This window comes from Ruditapes philippinarum, unplaced genomic scaffold (genome assembly GCF_026571515.1).
Source record: "Ruditapes philippinarum isolate M1 unplaced genomic scaffold, ASM2657151v2 ctg6684_1_1_1_1, whole genome shotgun sequence".
In the NCBI taxonomy this organism is placed as follows: Eukaryota; Metazoa; Mollusca; class Bivalvia; order Venerida; family Veneridae; genus Ruditapes; species Ruditapes philippinarum.
Genome location: NW_026855465.1, coordinates 36,438 through 55,993, shown reverse-complemented (window position 1 = coordinate 55,993; position 19,556 = coordinate 36,438). Strand labels below are relative to the sequence as shown.

Genomic DNA, 19,556 nt, shown 5'->3' with positions numbered 1-19,556 from the left:
AGTAATGCGTGTCTGTCTATGGCACATCAAACATTTACATGATTATATTTATATTCAAGAAAAAAAAACAAAAAAAATAACAAAAAACAGAAACATACAAAAGTAATAATACATAATATTTTTTTAATATTTTCACTGGTAAATTGCTTGTTTTTTAAAGTTTTTTTTTCAAAGACATTTTAACAATTACTTAAAGCTGCATGTCTCCAGATGAGCCAAAATATTTCAAGAAAATTAATATTGATAAAAATGTACTAATATTTTAAGCAAGGTAAAAATATTCAAGATTCAAATTATATATTACATTAATATTGCAGTATTTTATTGCCATATTTCTATTTCATTAAAAGGAATTATTCTTGGATTGTAAGTGCCGATTGCAATATGTAAACAACTATTTTTGTTCTCTTTACAATAGTTTACTTTCAAAAATATTTCTAAAATTTTCATGAAAATGAACATGAATATGGAGGTGTGCAGCTTTAAGTGATTATTAGGAACTTAAAATAATCTATCAGTATAAATAGTTTATCAAAAGTAAAAAAAGGAAAAAACATATCAATATAAAACCTGTCAACAATAGATCTATTATCAAGTGATGAAAGCTTGATGGCTTACGAGCTAAACGGTAAATACTTAATATCTCATTATTCCCCTTTGATATAACATGTACCTATGCATATTTTTTTAACTTCCTTGATTTTCCTATACAAAAATGGATTCTGCAATTCTATCCATAATCGTATTAAGCTAATAAAATTATGTCATCCAGAAATAATGTTATATTTTGAGAAGTCTAGAACGCTAAGAAAATTATGTCATCAAATAATGTTATTTCTTTTTAGTGGTCTAGAACCAACTTTGCAATATAATACAAACCCAATTTTATGTGCTTTTTTAAAAATGTTTTCAGATCACTTAATATCAATCATTAATGACAAATGATAGGCTATGCTACTTAATAATTGAATGTTTGTAAATCAGTTATTAGGTTACGTTATTAGTCATTAAGGGGAGCAGTGGCCTAGTGGTTAAGGTGTCTGCCTCTCAGTTTTTTCTCTCCATTTTTTTAACTTCCAGCACTTGATATCTTAATGGACCTGTTCTTTTTGAAATCTACACAAAAAGGCATAACCATTTCTTGGAATATTTTCAAAATAAATACTAAACTAAAAAGCAAACAGTGTAGACCATGAACCATGTATGAACCAACAGATCTTACTCTGCAATAGACACATATTTTTTCACAGATTCTGGCTTTTTTCAACAGATTTAGGCATATTTTGTCGCCAACAGACAATTAAAATTTAACAGTATAATTAATCTATAAAGCAGAATGTCATTTAAATTATGACACAAATCAGCAGAATGCTGTTAAACAATGCTTTTTAGACACTTAAACTTAAATATGTTAAAAAAAGTGTCTCTTCATAGATTTTTTTAATATATAATCAGCACATGCATAAAAAGATATAAACCATTCAGAGCACTTTGATTCAGAGCACTTTGGTGATGGAGAAAAGGCACTTTCTTACAGATTGACACTTGTTTAATGAATTTTCTGCTGTTTTTATTCACTTGAGTTCTGATCACAGTTAAAAATATTGTCCGTAAATTGTAACTGATCCATCATTACTTAGACATGCAAATGCTTTTCACAAAGTATTAGTTCTTGCAGTACTTTGAGAAAACTTTATAGAAAGCCTCCATATTTGAATCGGCCAGAAACATTGCTTTTCCCAGATATTCAATGTCGCTATTACCCTGATTCCATACATCTAGGATACACTTAGCTCTTGTTGCCAAGTAAGGATAGTCTTCTCTACATTGTTGCAATTGTACCTCATCTAATCCAAGCTCAACTGCAAGTAACCAATACTCATGCCCAATTCCACTTGCGATCAAAGCAATTTCTTCATCGCTTGGTTTTCTTTTAAAATGAACTTCATCAAGTTTTTTCTGATCAATGCATGCACTTTCAAATTGATCAGCAACAAAAACGTTGTCAAACTGACAAATATCACAGTCTACAGCAAGTATGGCATTTCGTAACTGTCTAACTGGACCACAAGACCGGCTTTGCCATTTACAAAGCATATGATATATTCGTGTCGGAAGGTGAAATCTGTCATCATCTTCAATCTGATCTAATACAGCTCGTTCCAAACCTAATTCTTTCCACAGCTGAAAATATTTATTACCAATCGTCCGTGACACTCTTGCCAATTCTTTTGCTGTTGGTTGCCTGTCTAATGCTGCATTTGATATTTCTGTATTTTGCTGGTTTTGAATAGAAGTGAAACACCACATGCCAATAACTTCATCTTTCTTTGCTGTATGTAAATTATATTCACAAAATACTTCATCATGGGTAAAGAATTCTCTCATTCTTAATAAGCATGTATTGGCTTCAAATTCCTGAACACACAAGCATTGAATGTATTCTTCAAAAGGCAGAACTTCGCTGATCCTACTTTCTTTCGGGAGAATTCTAAGGATCTCAGTTAGATGCTGACTTAGAAATTTTCTAATTCTTTGTGGAATTGACTTATCTGCCTTTGAATAAAAGGAAACTCTTGCATATATAATGTTATCGTGAAACCAGATGCTAAGTACTTCTGCACGTGACACACGAAAGACTGCAAACCCATTAAATAATAGTGCACAATTCGATTTTGATACTATAGTCCATTGCCTAATACACACTGCAAGCAGTCTGTGAAAAACAGATGGTGGCATGAAGTTATTCGTGAAATGAAAACACAAAATCGGAGTTTTTTCCTTACAATCTGTTGGACTGACCAAGTTGGATATCTCAGTATGCTCTGGCCTCAATTTCAACAAGGATGGAACAATATAGAAATTGACAGGTGCAGCAACTTTCTTATCAGATATAGATGTTTGTATGTCCACAGGCATCTCCATTTCCCAACCAACTTTATTTCCTGGCTTGTTCTCCTGACCTTGATATATGGTTGCATCAATGGGTTTGGCAATCATGTCTAAATGTTCCATGTACTCAATCACTTGGTTTTTGTAATCCCGAAAGTACTTGTTTTCCTCAGTATGATCCATTATTTCATTTATCAATTCTTGTGTTAAAATAGCTTTTTTGTCATAATTGTCCCAATCTTTCAACTGTCTTGGATCAATATCCTTTACCTTCACGTGTCTTGGATCTTTATCCTTCACATGCGTTATGAAACACCTGAAAGCATCAATTATCCACTGCGGAGACAAAATTACATAATTCTTTAGCATATCTGTTTCGTAATACAAAATGTTGCCCAATTGATGCTGAAACTTAAGAAAAAATCTTAGCTCTGTCTCATCTTGAATTGGAATTTCACTTTTTTCTTTATCAACATGCTTCACCTCATCGAAGGTGATGATTTCTTTGCCTTCTGACTTAAGTCCTAGAAATGATCTCTCTAGTGTAATCCACCTTGCTGGTCTCCATTCTCCCCAATACCTCTGTTTCTGTGCCAGCATCACCACTTCTTCTCGTATTTTTCGAAAATCTTCATGCGTATCAAGATTATTAATTAGGAATTTTTTCGGATGAACATGCTTGAGTGCAGGGGAATCAATTAATGACTTTAACGCTTCATTAAAGTACTCTTCTTTCTGTACTTCTTTCTCCTCCTCTGTTCCATTCAGTTTGTCTTTCTTTGTTCCAACTAAAATCACCGATGGTTTAATTTCTGCTTCAAACTGAGTGCTGTACATATGAATGGAGTTTAACCAAAACTTGAAAGCCTCTAGACAAGTAAAATCTTTTGGAATGAAGCCCGACAATGGGAAATCTGAGGTTTCCTTTACCACATCATTTAGAGGTGTACTTATATCCATCATTAGGAGGTAAATAGATCTTGAATTCAGGAAGAAATGATGAGTTGAGTAGTAAATATATTGACCTGCAAAGTCCCATATGGATATTGTTGAATCAATGGGGTTGTAAGGCTTAAAATTTGATTTAAATAAATCAGTTGCAAATGCATGCAGCCCAGGGTCATCATCCTTAGCCTTAGTTAATTTCATTTTTAGTTCTTCAGTATCTGTATTAATCTCTTCAGTTGATGGTGACTCAGTATCCGTACTTTTGTCTTCTTCTTGCACTTTAGCTGTTCTTTTATATAAGATTTCTTCATTATTGGCATCTTCATCTGGCAAGGGTACATCTTCGTTGGGATATCTTTCATAACCAGCATCAACATCGTCAACAGGAGCATCAGATGAACTAGAACTAGGGTTCTGCATTACTTCCAAAAGCTTATCACATGTATTATCATCAAAGATGTTTTCAATCCATTCTCCATCTCTTATATTGCAATGTGTAACATCTATTCCTACTGTACTTTTCGGCGGCTTTTTTTCAGTGCTGTCCTCTCTGTGCACAAGATTTTCAACAAGGGACGTTTTACCAACACCAAACATCCCAACTACCATTAACCTTATACTTCTCACCTTTTGCCGACCAAACTTTAAAACATGCTTGTACTTTTCAATGAATTCATCATCCATCAGCGTTACCTCTTGTGGAATGTATACTCCATCAACGGTGTCAGGATCGTCAACTGATGTTCCTGGATACATTTCTTGTAAGACTTTACTACTTAATTCTGGACCCCGCCACATCTTTATGAAAATCCTTACAATTTTCTCCAACATTTCTGCAGAAACTTTTGTACTACTAACTACAAGTGCAACAAATTCTCTGATCAATTGTGTAAACACATTGTATGGCAACGATGCAACTGACCCAGTTGCCACCTCTCTTATTATGCTTTTTATTCGTGGATCATTATCAAGCTCGTCACCTACTTCTTTTAGAATGTTAATAATACGTCTTTCTTCATCACTTAACTGTAGTCCGCCATCAAATGAATCAGCCATCTTGTTATCTATGCAATTCTGAAATATTAAAGAAAAAAAAACCAAAATGTGATATATATTATATACATTTACTGAATAATGTTAAGATTTCTCCATTAATCTATCTAATGTCTAAAAGCAGAATTCACTTCATCAAAGTAATTTTCGTATCCAAATGATTTCATTTTTTAAATGATCTTTAACTTCAAAGAGGGATGCCATAAGGATACATTGAAGCACAAAATGTATTACATTATTCAAAAACATGAGCACAATAAAGGCCACGCAAAAACATGCATAATTATCTTTCAATTGGAGAAATGACAAATCCATGAAATTTGTCTGAAAAATGTTTTATTTAAGTTTAATATCCTTTTGATATTAAGTGACCCCAATGGTGAGGCATTTTTTTACTCTCGGGGGAAATGGTTGTTATAACTTTTATATGCCAAATATCTAAATTCTTTGCGATATCACAGTCTTCCACATGAAGATGATTTAAAGGTGTTTTTGATTAAATATAAAACTATGTGAACCCTGGAATGAGGTAAGTATTGACCCACAAGTCATGACTGTAAGCCTTGTAGAGGCTACGGAGATGATGCTTAATACTGGATATATTATCTCTGAGCATTTTAGTTTAGAAGAAGATTTTGATTCTCAGGTAGTCTGTGATCTAGGCGTCATTTTGAATATATTTTACTTTTGTAGAAGTTAATAAGGCAATGCTATATAAGCCAAATATCTATGCACGGGTCATTGTAATTTCACAGAAAAAGACTTAAATGTGTTTTCCTACATTAGGCTATATAAACTAAAGGACCTTAGGGGGAGGACTAAATTTGACCATGGGGCATGATTTATACATGTTTGTAGTGAAGTGTAGTTTCCAACTCAATGGTTGTTATGGAAAAACTGGTTGCCCCTTAGGAAAAGGAAAGGCATTTAACTTGTAGTTATATTGCAGTTATTTAGCAGTTTTTTCAAATAAATGCCTTTTTTACAATTTTTTGCCCTTCATCTTAATTTGTAGGATTCCATTTAAACAGCAGTTCTTAAAAAACTGGTAAAAACTTGTTGTTAAAAAACTTGTGTCCAGCATTTTTTACCAGTTTTTCAACATTTAAAAATAAATGGTGATGTTAAACAATACTTACATTACCATTTTTTACAAGTTATTTTCTTGAACCATTTTTTTAAGCTAAAAGATTGTGACAGAAGCTGCAGTTTTTACAAGTTTTATTTAAATGCTTTTAGGAAAATATAATTCATGCACACTAATATTCACTTAATACCTTGTAGTGCATCATAGCAATATTGTATGTGTACAACTCACCGGTGTGGGGTGTAAATTTACTTTCAAACTGAGTCATGCTGTCCAGAGGCAGCAAAAGAAATCACATGAACAAACCCTGGTGTCTTCTCTTTTTTTTTTTTTAAAACTCATGAGCCAGATAGTTTGTCTGTACAATGTGAAGGTTGTAGTTTACAATGCCTGCGACAGAGTTGAAACTCAGACACTAGCTGTTGTATTTTATAAATTATACTGCTTGCGGTAACGTAATTTCAAACCAAAACAAAATTTCTACAGCATTCTTTTCTTCAATTTTCTTTCAAAAGGAAGCTTTGCAAAATACTATACAATAGTATATAACTTTGATTTCAAAATTACTGTTAGCTGTTTTATATAGTACCGCGAAAATAGGAACTTTCACTGTACATAAATGAAAGAAAGCATGTTTGACAGACAAGTTAAATGGTATGAAAAGACATTATGAAGTCCTACATATTATTATTATTATTGTAAAACAAAATTTTTTTTTTTTTTGTGTCTTGAGAGTGACTCACTCTTTCCAAACTAGAAATGTGTCATCATGCCACGGATGCCCCCGCATGCAGCCAAAATTTCAGATGTTATAATATTTAGTTCCAAATTTGTTTGCACAAATTATTTTTTTCATTTTAAGTTCAAAGCCCTTAAAACTTTTCAATGTTAACACAAACCATTTTCATACAATGTTCAAGGCACTGAAATTATTCAGTCTAAACCTTTTGAAAATTGCATATTTCATATTTGTAGCCAAAATAATGGCTACATTCATTTCAGTGCTGAAACTGAAAGTTCAAAATTTTTCCAACATTCAAGAAAGAAAAGTTTGTCCAAAATCATTGAACCACGACCAAATTCAAACTTAAACTGCTTATTCCTAAGATGTATCTATATTATTTTCAAAGTGAAAGGGACATAACTCTGCCAAAAATCATCGAACCATGACCAAATTTAAACTTGACCTGCCCATTCCTTTGACATATCCATATGTCAAATTTGAGTAGTTGGGTAGATAATGAACAGAAACTGTAAATTTCATATTATTTTCAAAGTAAAAGGGGCATTACTCTGCCAAAAATCATTGAACCATGACCAAATTCCAACTTGGCCTGGGCATTCCAAAAATATATCCATATGTCAAATTTGAGTTGAATGTGTTGTACCGTTGGGGAGATAATAAACAGAAACTGAAAATTTCATATTATTTTCAAAGTGAAAGGGGCATAACTCTGCCAAAAATCATTGAACCATGACCAACTTTGAACTTGACCTGCGCATTCCTGTGACTTATCCATATATCAAGTTTGAGTTAAAAGTGTTGTACCATTGGGGAGATAATGACCGGAAACTGAAATTTCATATTATTTTCAAAGTGAAAGGGGCATAACTCTGCCAAAAATCATTGAACCATGACCAACTTTGAACTTGACCTGCGCATTCCTGTGACTTATCCATATATCAAGTTTGAGTTAAAAGTGTTGTACCATTGGGGAGATAATGACCGGAAACTGAAATTTCATATTATTTTCAAAGTAAAAGGGGCATAACTCTGACAAAAATCATTGAACCATGACCAAATTCGAACTTGACCTGTATTTTCTCATGACATATGCATATGTCAAGTTTGAGTTGAATGTGTTGTACCATTGGCGAGATAATGAACGGAAACTGAAAATTTCATATTATTTTCAAAGTAAAAGGGGCATAACTCTGCCAAAAATCATCAAACCATGACCAAATTCGAACTTGACCTGTATTTTCTCATGACATATCCATATGTCAAGTTTGAGTTGAATGTGTTGTACCATTGGCGAGATAATGAACGGAAACTGAAAATTTCATATAATTTTCAAAGTAAAAGGGGCATAACTCTGCCAAAAATCATCGAACCATGACCAAATTCGAACTTGACCTGTATTTTCTCATGACATATCCATATGTCAAGTTTGAGTTGAATGTGTTGTACCATTGGCGAGATAATGAACGGAAACTGAAAATTTCATATTATTTTAAAGTAAAAGGGGCATAACTCTGCCAAAAATCATCGAACCATGACCAAATTCGAACTTGACCTGTATTTTCTCATGACATATCCATATGTCAAATTTGAGTTGAATGTGTGCAACCGTTACTAAGATAATGAACGGAAACTGATGATGACGGAATGACAGAATGACGGAATGACGGAATGACGGAAGGACGGAATGACGGAAGGACGGAAGGACGGAACAGGGTAACACTATATGCCCCGGCCATTACATGGCGGGGGCATAAAAAACAATAGGGAGTAAAGACACTAGCTCTAAAATTTATCTGTTGCTCTATAGTTAAATCTAGTCAGCATTAGACATCAGCATGTATTAATATAAAATTTCTGATATTTGGAGGATCAGATTGAGAATAGATATCTTATTTATGGCAATTGTTCAAAAATAATAATGTCCATAATAATTAATGATTATGTCAATAATAATTATAATAAAATTGAAAATAAAAATGTTTTCTTTCTTTTTTTAAATAAAACAACATACTGATCTAGATCTATTTAATAATATTTTTCTAGGATTACTTTTATTATTATTATTTAATCGAAATTTAATAATCAATTGACCTTAATGGTCAACCTGCATTATGACAATTTTATCATTGGCCATTTAATTAATAGATATTAAATAGGAATATATAACCCAAAAAGAAATAACAAATGTTCAGGCACTCCAAGTAAATCAAAGACGTATTATAAACCTTAAGAAAATAATCAATAATTGACATCTGAAGTATGTAATTTTTATCAGTTGTGTAGAGCTATTTTTAGCGCTGTCAAATTGCATCCACTGATGTCATGCTTCAGTGCACAGGCTGTGTGTATAAACCACTTTATGCACGGCTTATATATATACTGCCTGTTGACATTTTTATTGATTGTGATTTGAACATATGTAGATCTAATTAGGGGTGGATTTAAGGTGATTATTATTGCATAGTTGAAAATCCCATGTGGCAAATAGACTCTTGTGCAGATTTTTTCACGTGTCAAATTTGTGCATTTCCAAATTTTCACGAGTCAAAACCCGAATCTCCGCAATGCTGACGGAAATTAACGATGATAACTTAGTCTTTACTTAACCAGCGAACCTTTACGATTATACTCGAGCAATTTCCGTATATTTTTACGCTAACCGAGACGAGCATAATTTCATGACGTATTTAATACGTATACTGATGACGTAGCAACACAATTGTTTTGGAAACTACTGTAGCTTTGTATGAAATTCAAGCGCTTGTTGGGCTAAATAATAGATTTGTGAAATAAAATTCAACGATATAATTGAAATTATTCAGTCATTGTATTGACGGCAAAAACAACGGAACTACACGAACTTTTGCGAATCAAGCACATGTTACTGACGTAGTACACAGGTTTATTACGTAGAACACAGGTTTATTGTGCGTGCAATATTCAAAGACGGCAGACACTTCGTCTCATATCGACAGTGAACTGATATCGTCTCCCCAATAAAGACATACAACGAGGAAGGTGAAATAGCCCAAGCAAATTATCAGAAGAAGACCTTCAAAGCTGCAATCGGTGAAATTCACTGTGAGTATTATCATAAATGCACTGTTTTTTTTCCCAAACAGAGACGGCGTGTTTATGACCTCTAGAAAAAATGAAGAGTCTAGAGATTATTTTAATGACCTTTCTTCACGTCTAAAAGCATTATTTTGTAACAATTTGCCGACTGTAACAATAGAAATAATAATTGTATTTCCAGCTTATTCCTAGTTACAGTTAAGATACTTAAACCTTACTGGAAAAAATGCGTAAACGGACATTTGTCACATATTTTCGCGACCTGTTTTTCATTTATTTCTTTGTTGAACAGGAAAGATATAATAATAATAAATAAAAAACAAAGCATCGTTAAATATGGCTGTGCTTCCCTGCAGGAAATTATTTGCTTATGCCCTTTAAAAAATATTGAAATTTAAAATATTGTTTTGAAAAATGCATGGCTAGAAAGTTTTTTTTACACCCAGACAGTGCAATACCCTAGTATGCAGACAGTTCACTACCTTAGCAATTTTGAACTTGTATTAGAAAAAAAAGTTTTTCATAAAGAAACAATATTTTTATATGACCATTAATTTATGTAGATCTAGTTATATATTTAGAACAAGATCAACAAGAAAAGATGATGTTCAATAAGCCTACATCATGTCTGTATTTTAAAATAACACATTACTGACAGACTGTAATTTTAAATCACAATAAGATACCTCCAAAAATTTATTTGAAACAGAAATCATGTTTTCTGTTTGTTTTTGATTTATGTGTGTGTTTGTGTGTGTGATTTAATCTCTAGATTTCTGTGCATGTATAGGAATTATTGGACCACTAAAAAAAGTTGTCTAGGCCACCAAAATGTATCGGTCATTCAGTGGTCCAAGTGACAGCCTAGCTAAAATGGTTTGTCTTTGACACTGTCTAAGCCTATACTAGAGAATCTGAATACTGGTCCATTAAAATAAATCCCACATGATGATTTGCAAAGAACAAAAATAGCACAAACAGTGTCATACTTTAAGCACTAACCTGAATACATTGCCTCTCAGTCATTGAATTTAAGATTTTTGAATATACTCGTCCGAATTCCAGTTTTGAATTTATTCTACTATATATTTAGCTCTTAAAATTTACACTGGTCATGGGCCACCGGGCCAGGCCTAAATTAAAAATAGCTTTGTTTGCTGTCTCCCGACCGACCCTAAAAAAACGCTGCGCTCCGAAAAATTTTATTTGCTCTCGCCGACCATTTTTTTTTTTTTTTTTTTTTTTTTGGTGCCGCATATTTTTACCGATATCCGTTCAATAACGGTGTGTAGTATTCTGGTTCCCGCGTATTATTCGTCACGTGTATCGACTATCAAGTACCGCCGGGTAAAAGTCGATTGTGTACACATCCGTTACAATTTTGCAAAACGAAAGTTAGAAGATCTTCAAGAAGACGAGTATTTTATCATCTCGTCAACATTTATTATTACGTTTATTCAACTTTGTTGAAAAATAACCTCCACGAGAATGAATTTGTCTGGGCATGGGTCGATCTGTTGAATGACGTCGAGGATTTTTACCCGAAAAAAATCGGACGTTCTTACGGTATGCTTAAATACTGGTTTGTGTTAAAAACTTACTGAGTGCTCATGTAATCGACTTAAAATAATGTTTTTGTAAATAAATAAAGTTTCTTGTATGTACTCACTCATTTATAAGTACCAGTATTTATTAAATAATCATTTTCTTCAACCAGCAAATGCACTTATCTTATTGTTTTCAGTACCACCTGTCTTAGTATTTGAACCATTTCAGCACTCGTTTATCACATTTTCTCATTATTGCAGGGCTTAAGAATAGTCTTCTAGTGGGTTAAAATGCAAGGCACTGAATGCGGATAAACCAAGGTGTATTTACTCCAAGAATAAATTGACAGGGAAACATGATCTCTAAAACACAAACCTTGAGAATTTTGATTACAACTGTGATTCAGTCATTACAGTTGATGGTTAGTATTAGTATTGCACATTGTTGTGCTTATTTTCTTAAAATAGTGATGTCAAAATGTTTTTACATAATCAACTGAAAGTAGAAACCTGATTTTATTCTTTCTTACATATTTCCCATGTTTGTATAATTAAAAAAGTTAAAATAATTGCATTTTTTGCAAAATCTGTATTGCATAAAGTCTAGCCTTCTGTCTGTTTTCTTAGGAGATGCTCTGCAAGGGAGAGTGTTTGTATGACTGCAGATGTCATGCCAATCTCACGTGGAGTTCCCTTACTGTGCCTCCAACATTGGACGACCAGATATTTGTGCCCATTGTGATGAGCCAGAAGCACAGAGAAATCCAGAATTGTTAACAAAGTTTAGCCTTTAGGATTGTACTTCCAGTTTATGAGCAATGCATCAATGTCCACAAGAAAGACATTCCCCATAGATGTCCTATAAAAAATGAATACTGTGAACCTAAATTTTGTTGGTATACTGTGACTTAACTGTTTACTTGTCTGAAGTTGCTTAGTGTTTGAAATTGTTTTTCTGGTTGTGTCACTAACTATTCATTTCAGTGAAAAAAAAAATGTAAGCAGACTTTAAACTGTTGATGTATAATGATGCCTTTTGTTGTTCAGTAGTTATTTTGCATAATATATTTGAGTATATTTGTGTGTTTTAGTCATCCTCTCACATGTTGGGTGAATGTTTGAAATTTTGCCTTTGTTACATGTATTTTTATTAAAAGAACTATACTTCTTTTATTGACTAATTGAAAGATATACAAACTGAAATAAGATATATCAATTTTAAAAAATTTTATTCGCATTTTTATTAAACCGTTTTTCCAACAAACAGAATCAAACCAAAAACATGTATGTATTTCCAAAAAAAAAAAAAAAAAAAAAAAAAAAATCCCTACCTACCTACCCAACTCTAAAAAGTAGGGTCGGGAGACAGCAAACAAAGACTTTTTTAAATGTGGCCCCAGTGCTAAATTCGATGACTGTAATCTGTTATTGTATTAGGGGGCAGGACATGAAGTGGTTGAACACGCTTGAACAAGATATTTTTGTGGCCCCACTTTAGTGGCGGGCATTTAGATTTACCCTTGTCCGTCCGTTCTCTTTTGTGTCGGATGTAACTCAAAAAGTATTTGACCTAGAGTCATGAAACTTTACAGGAATGTTGATCAGCATGTGTAGTTGCATGTGCACCTTGGTATTTTTGTCTGGATTTATATAGTATTTTTAGAGTTATTGCCCTTGACTTAGTAAAATTTTGCAATTTTCAACTTGTGTCGCATGTAACTCAAAATGGGTTTGACATAGAGTCATGAAACTTTGCAGGAATGTTGATCAGCATGTGAAGTTGTGCACTGGATATTTTCGTGTGGATTTATTTTATTTTTTTAGAGTTATTGACCTTTGACTTAGAAAATTTTTGCAATTTTCAACTTGTTGCATGTAAATCAAAAAGGATTTGACATAGAGTCATTAAACCTTAAGGGAAGGTCGGTCAGCATATGTAGTTGTGCAACTTGGGCTCCGCTTGTGGATTTATCCCGTATTTGTAGAGTTATTTCCCTTGACTTCGTAAAAACCGTTTCATTATGTTATGTTATTTGTTCCTGTCAGTGCTTGAGTTAGAATCAACCAACTTTACAGAAATAATGATCAACATCACTAAATTACAGGAATAACAATGATAATAAATAATAATAAAAAAAATGCACAGTATATTTTCATTAGTTTGCTTTTTTTGGTGAAACTTCAAAACTTACCTATGTGAATAAATGAGCATAAAAACCGCCCTGGATTTTCACTTATCAAATTTCAAAATATGTACATGACCAGTTTATAACTTCAATAGCTTTGTTTAACCAAAAGCTACAAATCTGAGGCCCAGAACAGAGTGTGTCATAAACACGTCCTTCATGAATGGCCATTTAAAAAGAAATCAAATAACATACAAACCCACTTACCTGAAAAAATATGTGAGAGTTTTGTAAATATTTAAGACACAGAAACCATTTTGTCAAGTTTGCAATGATTTTACTTGCTTGAACCAAGTGTGCATCCACTTCACGTTCCTGCCAAGTGATTTGTATTTATTTCGTTTTCAAATATCTTGGTATATTTCCATATGTAGAGAAATGTATTTGTTTGATTTCAGATAAGAATTGGTACCACAAGGCCACAAAGGGAGGAGTTCAACTAATTTGTGGATGATGTTCAAAGCTGAGGAGAGTGAGAGCTTAAATCTATAAAACGGGTCAAAAACGTTTGATAAAGAAACTGTCATAAATTCTTCAGGTATTACCGTAATTGAAAGAGGGCAAGTTGTACAAAATGCCATGGAGCTAAATAAACATGGAGAAGAAACTGTGATGTCACACAGTTAAATTCAGTATTGGCAGAATTGTGTTCTTATAAGTTATCATATGTTGCGGGATTTTCAGAGATTTGATGCATCCTGGGTAAAAATAGCCAAAACACCGTCATATTGGATTCCCGGAGGAAGATGAAACATTTTTTTGCTTAAATAGAAAGCAATAGTTATTTATTGTAAAAGGTACTATACACACTTTCTATACAAATATTTCTCTGATGAAAATCTATGTCGGGGTATGTAAACAATAATTCATGGATATCGTCCAAGTTTAACGAGAGTGCGAAAATTGGAGACTATCGAGAAAACCCAATTATCACCAAAGCCTGCAAAGGATTGTGGGTCTAAATCTGACTATTATCTATTTTTAGAGCTTCCTATCTGTTGTATATATATATATATCTGTGAAAATGCAAAGAAGTCGTTGGATTACCAAAGATCAACATTTCATTTGATTACCAGAGATCATCAATTCAGTGGATTACTGCGATTCTCAGTATGAAAGATTTGATGACAAGAAAATTATTAAACCGGCAAAAATTGGATCTTACAGCAAGGATTTACTCATTTCAGAAGACAGCAATAGAAAATGTAGGAGTTGCATGTAATACTGGAGGTTTCTTTCGTCATGTTTTGTACTGTTTAAGTGACGTTTCTTAGACTGTTTAAGTGATGTCCCTCATTCAATCAGTTAAGAAAATGATGAAAGCAAATTAAAATCTAGGAGTGACCTAGTCAAGTATTATAATGTTTTAACTTTTAGTGCTAAATTCAAAGAGGTGTCACATGTTACACTGTTTTAAAAAAAGGAATCTTAAGTCAAGTGTTATTGCCAAAGCTCATTTGCATTCCAGTAATTAACTACAATGATATATATCTAAAGAAGTGTGTCTTAACAATACAAAAACAATTAAACTGTAAGGAAAATACTTTGTTTCATATGCAATCATGCTTTTTATTAAATTTAATAGTTTGCTTATGACTGATGTTGAACTGCTTGTCATTTAACTGGATTTAAAAGTGCACATTTTAGTTCACATCAGTACAATGTGCTTATGTGAAGTAATGTGATTGCCCTGTGTCCAATGGCATCTTGTATTGTCAGCAATTTCTTGTAATGATATCTTCTACAAAACTGATTATTTGATTTTAATCGTAATGATCCTTTGGGGGCCCTAGTAACAGTAATTCAGCTGTGGTCCAGTCATACCCAGTTGCTAGAAATTTCAGTACAATGCAATCCTAGGCTATTCCAGCCATTCCTTAGATCATGGAAATACCAGGAACGTCTGGGATATCCAAGTTCTTTGAAATGCCAAGGAATTACTAGAAAAAATGTTCCAAATACCGTGGGCAGGTCATTCTCAGTCATTCCTAAGATTGTAAAAATACCAGGAGTTACTGGTATTATCATAGGTCTTTGAAATGCCTTGAAATGCCTGGGATTGACTAGAAAAATGTTCCAAATACCGTGGGCAGGTCATTCTCAGTAATTAGGATTTTCCAGTACAAGTCGATCTAAGGCATTCCTGGTTTCAAATTTTTTTTCTAGTTATTACCAGTAGTTTTCAGTCGTTCCAATTACCGCCAGCCAGTAACTGGAAATTCCTCAGATTTCCTTGCATTTCCTAGGAATTATCCCTGTAAATATTCCTGGGATTTCCCACTAAAATCCTAGTAAAATCCTGGTAAATTACCAGTAATTTCTGCAAGGGTGTTATCCAATCTTTTAATGCTTTTAAAATGTAAGCACTATATTTGGTGTAACGTCTTGTAGGCGTTACAAGAATTATGTGGTGTTTTTCAACATTTTGACCATTTTAGAAGAGAAATACTATGATTTCTTTTTCGTTTTTGTTCATAACAATGTCATTGGATAAGATTTTTGTACTTAACATTTTTGCTCATTACAAACGCATATATGGCCTTTAATCTCAAAGTTCAAAAGATCCAGAGGCTTATTGTGAGATTTTTGACAGTTCAATATGTCTGTTGTTCGTCTTAGCAATTTCTAATGTTAAATACATTAAAAAGTGTCCAAAACTTTAAGTCCACACAGTAATCTAAATCAAACTGGTTGCCTAATGAAACTAAAAGGGCAATGCTTTTGAGTTCATGAAAAGTTAGGGGATTTGGTGATTTGTAAGAAATCTATGTACATACATATGTGTCAATGTAATAGAAATTCCATGTACATGTACATTTATTTTCAGATGTGAACAGTTGTTAACAGTATTATATTAGCTCAAATAAATGCAACAGTTTTTTGAAAGTTTTTTTGCAGTTATTTATGAGGTCATATAAAGGCTTCAGTAGTTTTTTGAAAGTTTTTTAATGATGTCATATAAATGGTTGAAAATGCAAACACAATTTTTTGGCAGTTATTTATGAGGTCATATAAATGGTTGGAAATGCTATCTCCATATTTGGAGGCAGTTTTATGATGTCATCTCATTTACATATTTCGGCTGATTTCAATGCTTTTTCAATGCTAAATAACTGCATTTTAAATGCATTTTAACTGCATTTTAAATGCTTTCTACATAATCACATTTGTCAAGGAAAACTGCTTAATAAATGGTTAAAACTGGTCAGAAAAACAATGCTAAATAACTGCAAGTTAAATGCCTTTCCTTTTCCTAAGGGGCTATGGAGAGGGGGGATATATGGTATGGATATCACTGGTTGCTAAATAAAGTCACAATATGCTATGAAAAGTCATGGTTGCTATGGAAAAAACTGGTTGATATGAAAAGTAAATAGTTACTACGGAAGCCACTGGTTGTCATGGGAAGCAACTGGTTTCTTAGAAAGTTATTGGTTACTTAGGTAAGTCAATGGTTACTGTAGAAGTCACTTGTTGTTTTGGACAGTCAGTTATTGCTATAAAAGTCACTCTGTGCTCAGGTGAGCTAAAAACTACACAGTTGAACTGTTCAAGTATTCAATATTTGACAGAATCTATCAATATAATCTTCAAAAAACTTGTGTCACTCTTTAAAAAAACACATCCTCATTTTGGTAAATTTTAGGGATAGGTTGAATATGGCTTTCAAAATAAGAAAACTGTCAAGCAAGTGTTTAAAATAGCTTAAGTATGGTTTCATTTGTATACATATTTCAAAATCAAATATTTGATTGAAAATGATGAAGGCAAATGTCTGCAATAAATCACTACTGAATGTTTGTGTTTGTGTGACTTGTTTGTTAATTTTAAATATTTCAGCAGAAACAATCAGTTTGCTTTTGTAATTTGATAGCTGAATCTGTATTATTTGTTTCTTAACAATAATCAATAGAAAAAACAGTTTTCATAAGGATAATATAAGTAAACACATTATTTAGAGTTTCCTCACTTATATTATAAAAGTTTGGGTTCCTAAAAAAAAGTGTCCATACCTAGTAAACAATCTTAATAATTTTGCATACAAGTGTCCTTTAAGGTATAACTGATATTTGTTGTCAATTTAAAGTTCCTTATAATGACCAATAGGAAGGACAAGGTCATACCTTCTGGAACATCTTAGTTATTGTACCAAATGACTATTCTCATAATTCATTGTTAGTTTTAATTGTTATATTTATCATGTATAAGCACAAAGGGGGTTAGAATAAAGGTACAAAATAACTACAAATAGTACTTTTTATATCAAATATTTGTAAATCAGTTGTAAAAATTTTCATTGTTTATAGATTAATAGAATCTATCATTGGGTTTGATAGAGGATAGGGAAATCCCAACCCGAGGGTGATCGGTTCCATCGGGAACGAGCCTTGGCGAGTTCCCGATGGAACCGATTGCCTGAGGGTTGGGATTTCCCTATCCTCTATCTAACCCAATGGTTGATTATTTTTCTCACTCACCTGGACACACAAACATCAGTGAATCTACTTGCTATGCGCGTACCTAGTTTTGAAAAGGGGACGGGGCTTAGGCGCCTGACTTTCTATGAAGTACGTCCGCAAAAAATTCTACTGACCATGTTTATGTGTGAAAAATTTAATGAAAATAAATTCATATGAGATCCCTCATCAAAAAGCAAGGTAATCATGATAAAACACATCAATATTAAAATCGGAAAGTGCCATAGTATAAGTGTTTAGATAAGGAATTTGAGTCCATACCCCAATGGTTGACACAAAAGCGTTTACCGTTTGCAAAGATTTTTCTACTTTTTCGATTATTTTGGCCGAATATTCAATTAAAATATATAAAAAATGACATTTGTCATCTAGAAGCATCGTTATCATAACAAAAAACATGAATGTTTTCAGGCAAAGTGTCATAATATCCGATTTTACGAAGAATGTTTCGATATTTTAAAGTGTGCTATTTTTAGTAACAGATCGTTATTGAGAAGGGCGGATCTAGGTAGAGTAGGACTCATTGCAGTGTGAAAGTTAATATCAATCTATTTTGATTCCGTAGACAATTTAATAGGTTAGCTCACAAATTTTTAATACATTTTGACCTTTTGACGTTTCATTTTTGTTAAAATAGGAGTGAATCGCTTATTATTTAGAAGTGCTGCACGTCGAGTGTGAGATAAGCCCATGTGAGATAAGATTTTCCAACACCGCTATTTTTTAGTAACATTTAAGGATTTTTATCTGGTTAGTGAGAAAATACTAAATATACTGAAATAAAATGAGACAATAATCCTCCTTTCTATTAGATGAATGTTTTAAATAAAATAATTCATTATTGTAAAGTATAACATAATTAATAAAGATTTAACTATAAATTTTGGTAAATCGTGATAAATGGGGGCGAATCTTTCATTACACGAATCATAAGTAGGGCGAATCATCGTACTTAAAATACACAGAAAATCTAGATTATACAACTTGACTTTCGTTCAAATAATATACAGCAAGTCTGTTACTTACTATTCCCCGCGAATCGTTTCCAGTAAGCCCATGGTGTTTGTCTCTTTTAGTTTTACAGTGTTTTAGACTGTTTGTTTCTTTCCCTGTTCCTTCTTACAGCCTATACAGTAGGCTCATTCTATTTACGGCGCTGTCACATCTTTCATGAACGGTTTGGTAGATGAAACGATTTATACGTTTTATGAAATACAAATATTTATGAAAATAATACAATGCTGTCTTAAACCGCGAGAAACAAACAAATTATGTCTCGTTTTGTAAACTTTGGACTGTTGGAAAAACCCAGCAATCGGAACTCTTCGGCAATTATCAAGGATATACTATTCTCCGGTCCGGTCGCTTCCGGTTTCCAGTCTCACCCGGTCTATGTTGACCGGTATTTACTAGGGACCGGCGAATAGTATAATAATAATTTGTAAAAATGGGCCGATCTTTCTAAATGAAAAAGGCTGTTAATATAAGATAAATAATTTTTCGTATATAATGTATTTTGTTTCCAATTAATTGTTTTTACGTAAT

The 19,556-nt window shown here is 32.8% G+C and overlaps 1 protein-coding gene across 2 annotated transcripts; it reads right to left on the bottom strand.

Annotated features, from left to right (window-relative positions):
• Nucleotides 1-308: 308 nt before the first annotated feature.
• On the bottom strand, nucleotides 309-19,333 carry LOC132743428 (uncharacterized). 2 transcript variants are annotated; one of them, XM_060731948.1, is made up of 2 exons: nucleotides 19,038-19,333; nucleotides 309-4,914 (listed from the first exon to the last, which is right to left on the bottom strand). In XM_060731948.1, exon 2 carries the CDS (start codon nucleotides 4,894-4,896, stop codon nucleotides 1,666-1,668), a length of 3,231 nt encoding a protein of 1,076 aa, XP_060587931.1. In that variant the 5' UTR covers nucleotides 4,897-4,914; nucleotides 19,038-19,333; the 3' UTR covers nucleotides 309-1,665. The 2 variants fall into 2 exon arrangements, with proteins under 2 accessions (XP_060587931.1, XP_060587932.1); XM_060731949.1 differs by having other exon boundaries at nucleotides 309-4,904.
• Between the last annotated feature and the right edge of the window lie 223 nt (nucleotides 19,334-19,556).